This window comes from Callospermophilus lateralis, chromosome X (assembly GCF_048772815.1).
Source record: "Callospermophilus lateralis isolate mCalLat2 chromosome X, mCalLat2.hap1, whole genome shotgun sequence".
In the NCBI taxonomy this organism is placed as follows: domain Eukaryota; kingdom Metazoa; phylum Chordata; class Mammalia; order Rodentia; family Sciuridae; genus Callospermophilus; species Callospermophilus lateralis.
Genome location: NC_135325.1, coordinates 26654485 through 26670688, shown reverse-complemented (window position 1 = coordinate 26670688; position 16204 = coordinate 26654485). Strand labels below are relative to the sequence as shown.

General features: G+C 53.3%; 1 protein-coding gene across 4 annotated transcripts in view; it reads left to right on the top strand.

Moving 5' to 3' along the window:
• The window catches only part of Bcor (BCL6 corepressor), a 44542-nt gene extending 29284 nt beyond the window's left edge, over nucleotides 1-15258 (top strand). For 2 of the 4 annotated variants that reach the window (XM_077106983.1, XM_077106982.1), the window contains 9 exons: nucleotides 3045-3308; nucleotides 3802-4044; nucleotides 4600-4922; nucleotides 5217-5471; nucleotides 10533-10699; nucleotides 11787-11932; nucleotides 12853-12930; nucleotides 13115-13271; nucleotides 14115-15258. In XM_077106983.1, the coding sequence (XP_076963098.1) occupies nucleotides 3045-3308; nucleotides 3802-4044; nucleotides 4600-4922; nucleotides 5217-5471; nucleotides 10533-10699; nucleotides 11787-11932; nucleotides 12853-12930; nucleotides 13115-13271; nucleotides 14115-14406 (1925 nt within the window). In that variant the 3' untranslated portion in view covers nucleotides 14407-15258. Of the gene's footprint in view, nucleotides 1-3044; nucleotides 3309-3699; nucleotides 4045-4599; nucleotides 4923-5216; nucleotides 5472-10532; nucleotides 10700-11786; nucleotides 11933-12852; nucleotides 12931-13114; nucleotides 13272-14114 lie in introns of all 4 variants that reach the window. The other 2 variants (XM_077106981.1, XM_077106980.1) reach the window with 1 other exon arrangement.
• Nucleotides 15259-16204: the final 946 nt, after the last annotated feature.

Genomic DNA, 16204 nt, shown 5'->3' with positions numbered 1-16204 from the left:
TCAAGGTGTGCAGGAATGTGACATGAGCTTTCCCCATAGCTGGTGGCCAGGTGCACCTTGGGCCGTCAGGGTGGATATTCTTTGGGATTATTATTGGCTCATGGAAGGTGACCCTAACATAAGGTCTTGGGGGGCCTTCACTGAAGGGAACCCAGGGCCTCCCATATGCTAGGCAAGAGCTCTCCCAGGGAGCTTCATCTGCAGCCTCACTCAAGGGAGTTGGAATCTTTGTCCCCAGAGACATAGGGGGAGGGGGAGGATAGACCCAGTTTGGGAAGAGATGAGGAGAAAGTGGCTGCGCTATGGCAGGATGCAGTCTCGGCGACTGGCAATAGTTTGGGATGGGGAACCTCAGGTATTGGCCCCTCAGGACAAGGCAGGAGGGGACTGGCCACATGGTGAGCCCTGGCCTGCAGGGCACAGGATGAGTGTGCAGTGCACCCCTCCTCACCTGCCCCCACAGTGGGCAGCTTTTCCCAGATGGAGGACCCCAGCAGAGACAGGCCACAAGGCCCCTCATCTCATGGGGTGCTCCTGTTCAGCAAGCAGAGAGACAGGTCCTCTAGGTCAACACCTGCGCCGTGATGTTGGTGATCTCAAACCTTCCAGGTGGTTTCCTGTGGGTGGAAGATACTGGCAGTTTTCCCAAAAGGTCGAGTGGGTGTGATCTACTCATCTCACTGTTAAGGAAGTTGACAGTGAGGCTGAAAATTTAAGTTGAAAACCTCAGAGAGAGACCCTTTCGACAAGGGCCAGACTGTTAGAAACACAGGGAGCTACCCCAGGCCTGCAATAGGTATAGTGTGACACGAGAACGCAGGAAGGGACACACTCGGGACTGTAAGATCCTTACTGATTGGGGGACGGTGTGTTCTGGGGGAAGACCCCACACTGGCTAAGCCACTGTTTGACACTGACCTTGGAGGCATTGTGATACTACCCAGTCTCCTTGCCAGCCACTCGGTTTGGATCATCTTCTCTATGAAAGACTAGAGGGGAGGGAGTACACTTTAGAAGTTTAAAATATTGGGGCTAATGTCAGGCTGGTAAGCAAGGGCAGCTTAGCATTGTTTTTTTGTTTGTTTTGGGTACCAGGAATTGAACTCAGGGGCACTTGGCCTCTGAGCCACAACCCCAGCCCTTTTTGGTATTTTATTTAGAGACAGGGCCTCACTGGGTTGCTTAGGGCCTTCCTGAGTTGCTGAGGCTGGCTTTGAACTCACGATCCTCCTGCCTCAGCCTCCTGAGCTGCTGGGATCACAAGCGTGCGCTGAAGCGCCCTGAAGGATTTTGCCATCCTGCCTAAGCAGCCTCTTTGCTTTGCTCAGCCTGAGCTGATGAAGCCCATCCCCAGGGAGGCCACATGCCGTTGTATTCCCACTTTGCAGCCAAAGGGGGCCAAGTTGTAAAGTGGCCCTATTACTGCCAGAGCGCTTAAGAGAGTCACAAAGCAGTACAAGTGAGACCCCAGCCAGCCCTCACCATGTGCCCTGCCAAGCTCGGTATGGCGGCCATCCCGACAGCACCCATGTGAGCTTAGACAGGAGGGTTAGGCCCCCAAGTGTCTTTTCTGGCTGCTGCCTAGCTCTGTCTCAACTCCACCATGATGGCAGGCCAGCCTTGGCCATATCCTGGGCTGGTATGCACCTGCAGAGGCCCGCCAAGCTATTCCCTGCAGGGAGCTTGGCTGCTGAGTCCCAGGCTCCACTCTCCTGGTGCACATGATGCATCATCATCATGGAGAGCATTTGGGGAGGTGCAGCCATTCGTCAGTGAGAGCAGGCACGGGCCTGCGGGGGCCTTTCTGCCATTGAAAACACAGGCTAGCCAGGCGCCTGTAATCCCAGCACCTGCGGAGGCAGGGGATCACAAGTTCAAGGCCAGCCTCAGCAACTTAGCAAGACCTTGTCTCAAAATAAAAGAAAACACATAGAAGAGGGCTGGGGATGTGGCTTCATAGTAGAGCGAAAGTTCAATTCCCAGTACCAAAAAGAACAAAAGGGAGCAGCAGCAGCAGTGCAGGCAAGTCAAGGCCAAGGTGAAGTTGGAAGTTTTCTGTGCAGCCAACCACCACTAGACACTGGCAATGCCCCGGAGAAACCGAGGTGTCCAGAAGCAGAGCTGGTCTCGAGGAGAAGTGGTATTTGAAACGGGTTGAGGAAAGGAGAGCCGAGATCACCTTGGGAGGTGCAAGCACCCACCTCCCGCGTCCCGGCACCGATAGAGGCCAAGTTTAAGAAGCAGAAGTGGCCCCAAAGGAGCCTGAGTGAGCAGTTTTGCAAGCAGCTGGCCTGACCAGGCCAACCAGACACGGCCAGCCCTGAAAGGGGATGGGGTGTCTTGTCTATAGACATGACCAGAGTCCCCTATCTCGGACAGGAAACTGGAACAGCCCCTAGCGTTAGCAGTAGGCATTCTGTGTTGGCTATCAGATTGCGCCCTTTAGAGCTGTCTCTGAACTTGTGTGTGTACTGAGAGTTCTCCCCTGGCTGGGCTGTCCCGTCTCTGCAGCCCTGGGCCGCCTCCTGGTCCTCAACATCCCGCCTCCCGGTCCTCTTTCTTCACCATCTCTCCTGTTGACCCAAGAGAACATGGGTGGTATGTGTCCCATAGGTGACATTGGGGGGGTATTTAGTGTTTTTATTACATCAGCCCTTCGTGTATTTCAAAACAGTGACCTCAACAAAGGTTTCCATAGAGATGTTTGCAGCCTGGCCAGCTTGGTTGGGTCTTGCTGAGAGGCCTCAAGCGCTTTCAAAGTGGCAGCACCTCATCTGCCTCCTCGCACCCCTCATGCCCCCTTTGCCAAAAGGTGGAGAGACAGAGCGTGGGTCGGCGCCCAGGCCTCGCTTGCTGCTGTAGTTGCTGATCTGCTTGCCAAGTGTCCTTCCACTCTGTGCTAATGCAGGAGGACCGTGATCCCCCAAGAAGGGTAGCAGATTACCCTGGGCGTGGCGGTCTCGCCTGCTCTTCCAGCCCGGCCATCTTGTGCGGACCTCGGTCTCAACCCTGCATTCCCATCTTCTCGTCCCCCATCCCTATAGGCGAGTTTACTGCTGGGAACAAACATGATCCCTTTGAAGCCCCAGAGGACAAAGACCTCCCCGTGGAGAAGTACCTGGTGGACAGGCCGCCTGTGAGCGAGCCACCCTCCTCTGAGCAGGGGGCTGCCGAGGTGCCCGGTAGTCCCACCCTCCGGCTGGACAGGAAGCGCAAAGTCTCAGGTGACAGCAGCCATACTGAGACCACTGCGGAAGAGCTGACGGAGGACCCTCTGCTGAAAGCCAAGCGAAGGCGGGTCCCCAAAGGTGAGCTCGGCCGGCTTCGGCTGCCTGCTCGGGAGGCCTGTGCATGTGGCCTCGGCGGATGGCCAGGAGATGCGGACGTGTGTGGCGCGCTGGCCCCATAGACAGCATCTGAGAGGGGGGCCACGGGGCACAGCAGTGAGCATGGCCATTCCCACACCACCTCCACCAGACCTCACCCTGGAGCCCTGGGAAGCTGCTGTCCCCTTCCCTCCCCATCCCCCATGGCACATGCCAGCCCTAGCCCAGAGATGGCCAAAGACAAAATAGGTGACCTGCTCCAGCTGACATTGACCGCATCCCTCCCCCTCCCCCACCCCATTAGTGATGTGTAAGACGGTTTGTTCTCCCCCCAGGGGGCTTTTTGATTAATTTGTAGTTATTTCTCCATTAGATGACTGGCCTGAGAGGGAAATGACAAACAGTTCCTCTAACCACTTAGAAGACCCACATTATAGTGAGCTGACCAACCTGAAGGTGTGCATTGAATTAACAGGGCTCCATCCTAAAAAGCAACGCCACCTGCTGCACCTTAGGGAACGCTGGGAGCAGCAGGTGTCCGCAGCAGAGAGCAAACCTGGCCGCCAAAGCAGGAAGGAAGTGACCCAGGCCACTCAGCCTGAGGTCACAGCCCAGGGGAATAACACCACCGAAGAGAAACCCGCCAGGAAAAGGGCAGAGGCCAAGGGCAACAGAGGCTGGACGGAAGAGTCCCTCAAGTCGAGCGACAACGAGCAAGGTAGGCGGGGGCCACCTTGACCACCGGCCCTGCTCTAGAGGGCAGGTCACTTGCTGTGGGAGGGGCTTCTTAGTGGGACCAAGGCCCCAGAAGTTGAATGTGACTAGGAGGTGGCGGGCACAGTTGTCACTATGCCCTAGCCGGTTCCCTGTGCCCTCCCCACTTCCTTCCTGACTACCCCACGGCCGGGCAGGAAGGGAAGTGTGGGTGGCCCCGGGGCCTTGCCAACCTTGGGCTGTCTCCAGTCACCAATCCTCGGGTTCCCCCCACCCTCTGAGTGGGGTAACCGAACCTGGAGAGCTGGCTTCGGTCCTCTTGTCCTGGCCCTTTGAAGAAACTTGCCACTTGGCATCTTGTGGGTTAACCTATTTGCCATTTGAATGTGGGATAATTAAAATATTAATGCTTTGAAAACATAATTGGTATACCTCTAAAAACTGAAGCCGCTCCAGTGATCAGTGCTCACAATGGGCTTTTCTCCCCGCACCGGCTACAACTGTGTAACGCCTGCCTCTCTGTCCCCGTCCTGTCCCCGCGCCCGCCCCCCGTCTGCAGGCCTGCCTGTGTTCTCCAGCTCCCCGCCCATGAAGAGCCTTTCATCCAGCAACGCAAGCAGCAGAAAGCAGACTCAGCCAAGCTGCACGCCGGCCTCGAGGCCTCCTGCCAAACAGCAGAAAATTAAAGAAAGCCAGAAGACAGATGTGCCGAGTGCCGACGAGGCCGACGGCCAGGCGGCCGCCCTGCTGCACAAGGACCCCGAGAACAGCGAGAAGCCGTCCGGCAAGAGACTGTGTAAAACCAAGCACTTGATCCCGCAGGAGCCCAGGCGGAGCTCAGCGCTGACCGGGGACTACTACGTGGACAACTCGGATGGCAAGGTAGCACCCCTGGGCCAGGGCTGCCTTGTCCCCAGACTCCTGCCTCCACCCCGCCCCCAGGTCCCTCCTGTCCTGGGGAGGCATGTCTTGGTGGCAGCACAGTTTCAAACTAGTAAGAATGAAACCCCTGCCCCAGCCCTCCTCTGATAGGTTCCCCCCACCCCAGCTGTCTCCCCCCCAAAAAAAAGTCCAGGAGAAAAAAGCGGGTCTTACACTCTGGGGGCAGGAGGGCAAGTGGCCTGGGGGTGTTGAAGGGACACCGACTTAAGTGGGCACTACCTGGTTTCCTAACAGGTGACTGTCCGGAGAGTCCGGAAGCGGCCTGAGCCCACTTCGGACTACGATCTGTCACCGGCCAAGCAGGAGCCAAAGCCCTTGGACCGCTTGCAGCAGTTGCTACCAGCCCCCCAGTCCACGCAGCTGCCTCGCGCCAGTTCCCCACAGGAGACCACCCAGTCGCGCCCCATGCCACCAGAGGCACGGAGACTTATTGTCAACAAGAACGCCGGGGAGACCCTTCTGCAGCGGGCAGCCAGGCTTGGCTATGAGGTGAGTGTCCTCTCGGGCCTTCTGGGTTCCAGAGCGCCCAGCAGAGGCGGCGGCAGCTTCAGGTTGGGGGCGCTGGCTGGGGGATTTGGAGACCAGCCCAAACCCCACCCCCTCATCAGGGGGCTGGGCCACATGGCAGCAGGATGTTGATGTCAGCTGGTTTGCTGTGTCTTTGGTGGCTTGTTCAGTAGGAAAAGAAAGGCCCCTCTGATGTTCAGGTCGTGTGCGGGCAGGTCTGCCGGCCTTGTGGCTGGGGGAAGTTCGAATGCACCCTTTGGATTCACTTATGCAAGGAGAGAGACCGACAGAGAGGAAGAGACTGGTTTTGGAGTTGCTTGTGCTGTTGCTGGTGGAGGGGTGGCAATCCGTGACAAGCACAAAGTGGTTGTGCAGGGTTGGGGCACTGGCCCTCTGAGATAGGGGAAGGGAAGGCCCACCTGAGTGGTGTCTTAATGAGTAGCCTCTGGGCTTTGCCTCAGGCTCACTGTTCCTTCCCCCCACCTGTCCCGCAGGTTTGGCTTGGCTTGGCTGACCTTGGCCATCATAGCTCATAGAGACTGCATGCTTTTCCTAAGCCCACATGATCACACGGCACTCACCTTTGTGTCATAGCCACTGGTATTATCCCCCTATCCCCCCGTGTCAGATGAGGAAACTGAGCCCCCAAAGGCTTCAGCGACTTGGAGAGATAATAATCAGCAGAGCTCTGAACCCCAGCCCCCCCAGACTAGCTCTGGTTGGAGCGGCCCCTGCGCAGCCACACTTGTAGGTTGAAGTTGTGGTGTAATGGCCCACAGGGCCAAGGCGGTTTTGATGCTGGCATCAGTCCTCTGGGAGTTGGATGGGGAATATAAACTGCAGCTCAGGGAGCCAAGAGGGGAGGTGCAGAGGTGCCTAGGTGGAGGCTGCTGGCCGGGCTGCACTGAGGCCCAGGCGTTCGCAGGAGCCTGGCTTCCATATCTTGACCCTGCTGCTGTCTATTGTGCCTTGACCCATTTTTTTTCTTTTTTTTTGGGGGGGTTGGGGGTACTAGGGATTGAACCTAGCCACATCCCTAGACCTTTTATATTTTATTTTGAGATGCGTCTTTCTAAGTTGCTGAGGCTGGCTTTGAACTCACGATCCTCCTGCCTCAGCCTCGGGAGCCACTGGGATTACAGTCATGCGCCACCTCACCTGGCTCCTGGAACTTTCTTGGGGCTCACCAAAGCCACAGGTCACCCCTTGACCTAGAGCCCACCCCAGAGGCATGGCTGAAAGGGTAGGAACTTGGAAGTTGGTTCTCACCTCTGGGACAGTCCTTTGAAGTGCCAGCAGGGTGTTTTGGGTTGTGTGTGCCATTGTTTGTACCTCCTGTCTCTTTGGGAATGTCTGGATTATCTTGGGAAGAACTCTCTGGAAGGACGTGGTAATTAGTTCAGTTACTTGTGGATTAAATTTGAGTGGCAACCAATCCATCCCCCATAAGCTGAGCTAGGAGAACAGGGCAGGTGCCAGGCCTTGCCCAGGAGCAAGGCCACCCACCAGTGACTATGACTTATGCTTCCCACAAGCACTGACGGTGAGGGAGGGTGGAAGGGCAGCCAGAGCTGGGGTGGGGTGGGGGTGTTTCTGGCCTGACCTTTGCTCCGGTCTCACCCCTTCTGTGTCCTCCGAGGTTTAGTTTTTCTACTTCCAATGGGTGGGTTTGAGAGCCTAGACCAAGGAGAACTTGAACTACACTTTTTAGGCTACCCGAGCCTTTGATAGCCTTGGGAATGTTTGCATAAGGACAACTCCCCACCTGCTTCAAATGTAAATTGCAGTATGTAAATGTCACAGGTCACCCTTCTTCTCGCCAATTGTTTTAACTACTAGATAAAGCTTCTCTCCTGATTTGTGAGGCAGAATTGGCAATGTTGGGCTGGTGGGCTATGCCCATGTAGCCATTTACATACCCCTTTCCTGGGGTAAGGTGCCTTTGGAACCCTAGCTTTGGAATGGTTTCCCAAGGGTCTTATTGTTTCCCACTTTGTATAAACGCTACCCCCAGGAATCCAAAAGGTAATGGAGCTTTCCTCCCTGTCCATCTGGCTCCCTAGGAACATCCTCTCCCTTCCTGTCTTAACTAGACCTCCGGAAAGACCAGACCCCCTGGAACCTCTCCCTCCCGCTGGGGAGGCCTGGTTCTGGGGCTCAAATGCCAGTGTTTAACCACTTGCTTGTGCATTTAGTGGTGGTGGTTAAATTTTCTATGAATTGAATAAATCATGTTTTTAAAAAAGTTAATGAGGCATTTAATTAATTAACAATGTCGGGTTTATGGCCTTTATGGTTACATTTTGCGGTTAATGGCATTCGGCTTATAGCTGCTTAACAAAATTGTCCAACAAAAACAGTTTGATTTTGTTTGGGAACAGGAGGGCTGCCTTCCTTGTTCCCATTTCTAGCATAGAAAAGGAGCCAAGAAATGTAGCGGGTAGGCACCGTTGTCCCACGTCTTCGCCACTCTGTGTTGGTAACAGCGGTCGCACCGTCTTTGAGGCCAGCTAGGAATGTACCTTTAGCCCTCTTGACCCCAATAGACAGGGTGGGAGGGATGGTGGTCACAGCTGGACCCCAGCGCTCTATCCTGGGCCCTTGGCTGGGCCTTTGGAGTCTCCCCAGCAGACCAGGTAGCGGAAGGCCTGAGTGCCAGGCCCAGGGCTTCATGTTCATTGAACTTGGGGTTAACTCGGTCTCCTGAGTGTTGCAGGAGCCCTTCCCCTTCCTCTTCCTGAGCGCTGAGGTTGCTGTGGGCCCCCCAGGGCAGAGGGGCAGTGCTGTGCCCTGTAGTGCTTCCCAGCGGAACCGCCTGGGGATGGCTCCTGCTTCCTCCAGGAACAGGTGCCTTCCCTTCGGCTCCAGGGGCCCTTCACTTGGAGGTTCCCTCCCATCAGCCCTAGTGGCCGTGAAGGTTTCCAGGTGAAGGCCATAATTGTCAGAACAAATAACCCTCGGGTTGGGAGGACACCAGGCAGGCCGCCGGGACCCACGGAAATTGATCCGTGCACAGCGGTCGGTGCGCTCGGAACTGATCCTGGGTCACCTGCCCGGGCCTCTCCCTGGCTGGGGCGCACAACTCATTAGCTTGCAGCCATCCACTCGAGGCCGGCTCGGGAGGGCCTGCTAAAAGAACAGCGGCTTCATGCGGTATCCTGGATACCAGCGCTCGGGGCAGGTGGCCCGGGAGCTCAGAGGACTGTGGGCTTTCTGGCAGGTCAGGACGCCAAGGAAGATGCCTCCGTGGGCACGCCTCAGCTCCTCCTCCTCTTTCTTGGGAAGGGAGCTGTCACCGTGACCTGAAGCAACAGGGCACGGGTGGCCAGGTTGGCCAAGTGGGTGTACAGCCTTCGCTTCATATGGGAGAGGGTCTGGAACATTCTAGTTAGCACCCAAGCCAGCCCTCACCTTTGACTGGCTTGTCTTAGAAAAGGGCACAAAAGGTTTTCCAGAACCCACCTCACATCCTTGGGTGGCCTTACAGATGAGTGACCTAAGAGTTTAAGACAGACCGCGGGGCTCCCCCTTCCCCAGTGGCTGGGTGTCAGGCCCCCCACACGCTCTGCCGCCCCCCCATTCTCAGACCCTGACAGCTCTCCGCTGGGCATGGCTCGGCAGGAAATAGTGAAACCTGATTTCTGGTAGCAGATAGTGTTCAGTGTGTTTTAAAACTTTCTTAATCAAGGTAATAAGGCATTGCATAAATTACTGCTCTGCTCGGCTTACTGGGAGCGGTTCATATTAATATTTTAACACGCCAAAGAAGGAAGATTAATACCAGTGATTCTCATGCAAACTGTTGACACAGAGCACGTTCTGCAAGGGGGGGAGGGGAGGCTCGTTTTGTTTCATTTTGGAAATGTGTAGGTTGCAGTCCATGGTCTACCAGATTCCTGTCGTTAGCTTAAGTAAATAAGAAAAGATTGTATTGATCCAGCCCCAAGTGGGGGGACAGTGGAGGAAGGTGGGGGTGGGGCTATGTGAAGCCTTTTTGTCTCTCCCCCCCCCCCCCTGCTGGGGATGGAACCCAGGCCTTGAGCAGGCCAGACACACCCTCTGCCATCTGTTGAACCTATAAACACACCTCTCTGTCCTGGTTAACCTCCTGTGTTGGGGGGATGTTCTGCCTTGGTCAACCTGGTTTGGGGAGTTGTTGTTGTTTGTGTGTGTGTACCAGGGATTGAACTCAGGGGCACTCAACCACTAAGCCACATCCCAGCCCTATTTTGAGTTTTTAAATTTAGAGACAGCGTCTCACTGAGTTACTTGTTGATTGCTGAGGCTGGCTTTGAACTCGTGATCCTCCTGCCTCAGCCTCCCAAACCACTGGGAGTACAGGCGTGCCCCATTGTGCCCGTCTCATCCCACTTTTCATCTAGATTTGTGACCCCCATTCCTGCCTGCTAAGTGGCCTGAGAAATGAGAATGCCCTTATACCTGCTAATGCTTTGTTTGAAATGGTAACAGCTGAATCCCTCTGACCTCATGCTGGAAACTGGGATAAGGATTTTTTGTGTGTGTAATCCCAGGGGCTCAGGAGGCTGAGGCAAGAGGATCCTGAGTTCAAAGCCAGCCTCAGCAACTTAGCAAGGCCCTAAGCAACTCAGTGAGGTCCTGTCTCTCAATTAAAAAAAAAAAAAAAAAAAAAGGCTTGGGGATGTGGCTCAGTGGTCAAGTGTCCCTGGATTCAATTCCCAGTACCCCCCAAAAAAAAAAGAAAGAAAGAACCATGTAGTGCAGTAGAAACCCAGGCCTTGCTTAGGCTAAGAATTTTTGTGAGTCTGCTTACACCCTCTCACCACCCTGGGTGTGGGCTCCTTCAGAGGAGGAAATGGAGACTGAAAAAGTTGAAGCATCATTGGCTCCAAGCCAGGTCTCAAAGTCGGTGGCTACAGAGCCCTGGATGACACCATCCCTGAACTGGCCAAGCCGCCGTGGGTTCTGGGGCCCCAGGGTGTGAGTCTTCGAATACTGCAAAGCAGTCTCCCCTGGTGAGGTCACTGTGGTGATCCAGTGGTGTCTCCCATCTCCGCCCCACAGGAAGTGGTCTTGTACTGCCTGGAGAACAAGATTTGTGATGTGAATCACCGTGACAACGCAGGTTACTGTGCCCTGCACGAAGCTTGTGCTCGAGGATGGCTCAACATCGTGCGACACCTCCTTGAATATGGGGCTGATGTCAACTGCAGTGCCCAGGATGGAACCAGGTCAGTAGTGTGTCTTCCCTTGGCCTGGCCCAGCAAGGCCGAGACAGTGGCTCTCAGGGTAGTGGAAACCCTGGGAAGAACCACAGAGGGAACTGACCTTTCTGGCCTATTTGAATGTAAATGGACCAGAGGTCTCTGTGAATGGTCAGGGGTGTGGCCTTTAAGGCCCTGGGCTGCTTATTACCCTCTCTGAAATCACTACTTAAAAATATCTGAGCTGGAAGTCCTAAGACACAGACAGAGCCAACTGCCCTCCCTCCACCAGTTCTGCAGGACCTGCCTCACTATCCACATCCCAGGCCCTGGCCCTCGTCCTGTCCTTGACCTCAGTTTATTGGTCAGAGACCCAGGTCTGAGTCAGCTCAAGCGTCTTCCTGGCTCCAGCACCTTAGGGCCCCGCCTGGAGGCAGGGCAATGGGGTTCCTGGATTCTCATCGAAGGAGCCACACAGAAGCTTTGGGGCTTCTGCACTTGGCAGTTGGCATTCCCTCAGAATGGGGTGTGGCTGGGGGCAGTGGGAGGGCTCTGTACCCTCCCGAGGACACACCTCACCCAGCCCTGAGCGTCATTGGTCAGTGTGTGGCCCGAGCCAGGCTTTCAGAACAGTGTCTGTGCACTGGACACTGGACATGGTGGATTCCCGCCCCGCCCCCATTGGATGCTATAGCAATGGCTTGTGCCTTGGCCTCTGTGGTGATTGGGTTGTTTTCTCTTAATCCCAGTCAGTTCCCTTTACCTGGCGAATCGCTATTGCAGTTCATTGAGAAGACTTTTATTTTAGGCCTGGGAGTGAGGTCAATTTGCATTTGAGAATTAGTCCAAAGAAGTCCCTTCACCTGCCTTGGGGTTAAGTGTCAAAATGACAGTAATTACTTGCAGGGCCTTGGGCCCGTCCCTGTGCCTCAGCCTCCCCTTCTGCAAAAGCAGCGACCTTGCTCACCTTACTCCCCTCCCGGGTGAGATATTACACCCAGGAGGGCCAGCAGCCTATGGCACCCGTGTGCCCTGTGTACCTGTTACTAAATGAGACTACCTGGGAGGAAGTGGCACGGGCCCAGTCTGAATGTTGTCGCACCTCTGTCCCCAGGCCTCTGCATGATGCCGTGGAGAATGACCACTTGGAAATTGTCCGCTTGCTTCTTTCTTATGGTGCTGACCCCACTTTGGCTACATACTCAGGTAGAACCATCATGAAAATGACCCACAGCGAACTGATGGAGAAGTTTCTCACAGGTATGACAGAGCCCAAGCAATGTTCTCATCCAAAAGTTAGATTGGGGGCCACCGGCCGGTGTGGCTGAGCAGTACAGCTCTTGCCTGACACGGCCGAGGCCCTGGGTTCCATCCCTAGCACTAAGTCAGTTCTTTACCAGACTCTTCCTGCCAAGGAACGCCACAAGTCAGATGGTAGGAGCTACTTTTAGATTGGGATGTGACAGGGCAGAAACCAAAAAGGCTGGGTTTTTTAAAGCTCTGAGCAACAGCAGCCAGGCGTTGGGCCTTTGGTATGAGGTGACCCTACGCTAGCGAGGCCAGTTGATCTCTTTGCTTGAAGATTCTAAAATGTTTCCTAAAGCTATTTGCATTTTCTTCAAATGCATTTTTCACTAGAGTTTGGCTCTTGGGGTTTACATCATGAGTCTGGGTGAAATGACTCACACGTCCCCTGAGCGAGATTCTTTGGGTCACTTTGCGGTGCGTCGTCTTGGGCTGACCCGTCTTCTCAGCCCCAGACACTGTGGCTCAGTTCCTTACCAGACTCTTCTTGCCAAGGAACGCCACTGCCTGCCTGGTGGCACAGCCTTGTTTACCTTCTGTTGCTCAGCGCATCAAAGAAAGGGTCCACACAGAAGATGCTACTTTGTTTTGGGGTGTGAGGCTGGAAGACCCCTTCACTCCCCAGTCTAGCTCTGGTTTTGAGGGCCAGGGTGATCTGTGCCTTGGGGGAAGAGGTGAATAGATCTTGGTCAGACACCACGGAGAACAGAGCTGCGGATACCGCATCGGTGATCAAAATGGGAAGACAGGAAGGGACATGCCAGCCTGTTGTGAATTGAGGACAAAATACCTGCGCGGGGATGCCCTCACCATGTGCACATCGTTTTGTTCTCACCTGGAGGTTTTTTTCTTGTTTTTCTTCCTGTTCTCTGCAGATTATTTAAATGACCTCCAGGGTCGCAGTGACGATGACTCTAGTGGCACTTGGGAGTTCTACGGCAGCTCCGTGTGTGGTGAGCAGCTTCGTTCTCCTGGGGTCTCTGGGGAAGGGGATGAGTTGGCGGGGTCCAGTCTGTGGGCGGGGGCGGCCGGCGGTGGGCAGCAGAAGCAGGACCCAGTGGGAGAGAATCTTGTTATTTAGGACCCCCGTCGTTCTAAGTTTAACCGACTCTCCCCCCCTCTCTTGCCCCATATTAGAACCCGATGATGAAAGCGGATATGATGTTTTAGCAAACCCCCCAGGTCCTGAAGACCAGGATGGCGACGACGACTCCTACAGCGACGTGTTTGAATTTGAGTTTTCAGAAAGCCCCCTCTTGCCGTGCTACAACATCCAAGTGTCCGTTGCTCAGGGGTGAGCATGGCTCCTCGGGTGTGGCCACACGTGGGTGGCGGGGGGAGAGGCCCCTTTTAAGCAGATGGGTGAGTGGGTGACTTCTCAAATGTCCATGGACCTCAGGTACTGCCATCAGCCTCTTCCACAAAGAGCACACATCAGCTGATTAAGCTGACCAGGGCGGTGCGGCAGAAAACAGATAGCTCTCAGCTGAAGAAGGTTCGAAGTCACCCTTACGAGACCAAGGGGCATTGAAGTCAGTAGCTAGAATTTCACAGAAGAGTCAGCATTTGGATACTTAAGTCACCGAACACTTTGGAAAGGGGTTCCTGGTAGGCACCACCTTCTTCAGACTCCAACAGGTCACCATAGGGCCCTCCCAGTCATTTGAGGTCTGATGGCCTTCAGTGACATACTACCTTCTCACCTAAGGATATGTGACACTGGGAAATCTTGATCCTCAGATTTGGTTAGATCCAGTCTGGCCCATGTGATCTGGGTAGTTAGTGTCTTGGGGTGTCCAAGTCAGGCTGCTATGCCTTCGTGCTACCAAAAGGGGCTTCATGAGTAAGGTGGTTCTCAGGCTTTGAAGCTGTGAACATGTATGCCATCACAAACAGTGATGAAAATCGGAAAGTATGGCAGGGTGTACATAAGGAATGTAACACCTTCTTAAAATGTCACTCCAGTAAGATTGAGGGATAGAGGTTGGGATGCGGGCCTTCTGCGTTTGTCATGCTCTAGAGACAGGGTCTTGCTGAGTTGCTTAGGGCCTCACTAAATCAGAGTCTGGCCTCCAACTTGCCATCCTCCTGCCTCAGCCTCCCCAGAAACTCACCTGCTCGTGTTGCTCTTTTGCAGGCCACGGAACTGGCTGCTGCTTTCCGACGTGCTCAAGAAGTTGAAAATGTCCTCCCGCATATTCCGCTGCAATTTTCCCAACGTGGAAATCGTCACGATCGCCGAGGCAGAGTTCTTCCGGCAGGTTTCTGCGAGCCTCTTGTTCTCTTGCTCCAAAGACCTGGAAGCCTTCAACCCCGAAAGCAAGGAGCTGCTGGATCTGGTGGAGTTCACCAGCGAGCTGCAGACGCTGCTGGGCTCGTCCGTGGAATGGCTGCACCCCAGCGACACGGCGCCCCAGGACTACTGGTGAGCGCGCAGGCGCCCCGTGTACAGTGTGTCATAGTGTCAACCCTTGTGCATATGTGTCATAATACGACTATTTCTGTAAAGAAAGGACACTATTACATATGAAAATATCTCTTCTTTATATAAGAGAAATTACTCCAGTCAGAAGGACTTAGAAACCTGTTCTTTTCTTTTTAATCTTTTAAGTCGGTTTTTACGAAGTTGTTATAACGTTTCTTTACTTTCCAGTGCTTTGAGATATGTATGTTTTTACTTGGAACATTTGTTTGTTTTCTGTTCTTTTTTAAGGAGAAAAAAAAAAAAAGCTGTCGAGGAGCTCCACGCTTTGATTTTATTTCATACAAAGCTCTGGTGACGCGGTGGGTAACCGTGTCACGTGTGGTCAGGACCGTGTGGTTGGTTTGCAGGGGCGCATTGGGTGAAGGCACTTGGTGGAGTTGTACCTTTTATGTTTTGTTTACAGAGCACCTGCTCGGGCCAGGTAAATGCTACTGGATGTGATCCAGTAGTGTGTAATATAAACCCAAACCATATCCACACACGACAACTAATTGTATGAAACTTTTATATCCTAATTTAAAAGCTGTGAAATTAGTTTTCACGCATCAAACCGGATTGTTTATATGTTTAAACATTTTATGCTCTTATTTAAAGAAGACTTTGAGCTATTTTTTTCTGTACTCTGTAAAATATTGAAAACTAACATAATATGTTGAGGTTGCTTGAAAGATGTACATAAAACTAAAATTTTCTGGATTGTGTGTTTATGTTTGAAATCTGTGTTTTAACTTTGTAAGTAAATTCTCTGCCTTTGTATTTATATTTTACAAAAATTTTCTTAAAAGGCAATAAAACTGTTGAGGAAAGGAGAAAATGGTAGTATCTTGCGTCCTATGTATTCCTAAAGGATGGTGGTGGTTGTTGGTAACAGGTTGATGATCATTTCTCTATGGATAACTTTTGAACCACTTATGGTCTCCATAAACCAAAGTGGAAGCCACACGCCTGTAATCCCAGTGACTCAGGAGGCTGAGGCAGGAGGATCTCAAGTTTGAGAACAGCCTCAGCAACTTACTGAAGCCATAAGCAATTTAGCGAGACCCTGTTCTCAAAACAAAAAGGACTGGGGATGTGGCTCAGTGGTTAAACATCACTGGGTTCAATCCGAGTCCTATTCCAGGAGCGCAGTTCTTAGATATCAATCTTTGTCCTTGGTTCTTCTCTTCCCCATTCATCTCCTTCGATGCCTTGGCAGGCTCTTGCATTGCACTTGACCTTGACCTGCAGCAATCCTGCATCATGGCTGTTGTATCCCCAAAAAGTTTGTGTTTGAGACAATGCAAGAAGGTTTACAGGAGAATAAATCCCCTGATGGCATGAACTGAGTGATGACTAGAGGCAGGTGGGCACTGGGGACATGGCTGTGGGGTCTATATTTTGTACCTGGAGAGTGGAGTCTCTCTGCTTCCTGATCATCATGTGAGCCGCTTCCCTCCACCACACTCTTCCTCCATGATGTCCTGCCTCACCTCCAGCCCCGAGGAATGGATTCTGCTGTCTGTGGACTGAGACCTCTGAAACTGAGCCCCCAAGTAAACTCTTTTTGAAATTATTCTCATCAGGTCTTTTCTGACCAAAACAATGGCCAGCCCTTGATCTTCAGGGGAGCTGGGTTTCTCCTGAACCCCCCTATTTGCTGGTCACTCCCCCTTCCGGCTTCCTTTGGTTGTGTGGCCCTTAGCTTAGCCTCAAGTGAAGTCCTGAAGAATCTGCTCTGGGCACTGTCACTTGACCCTTGATTT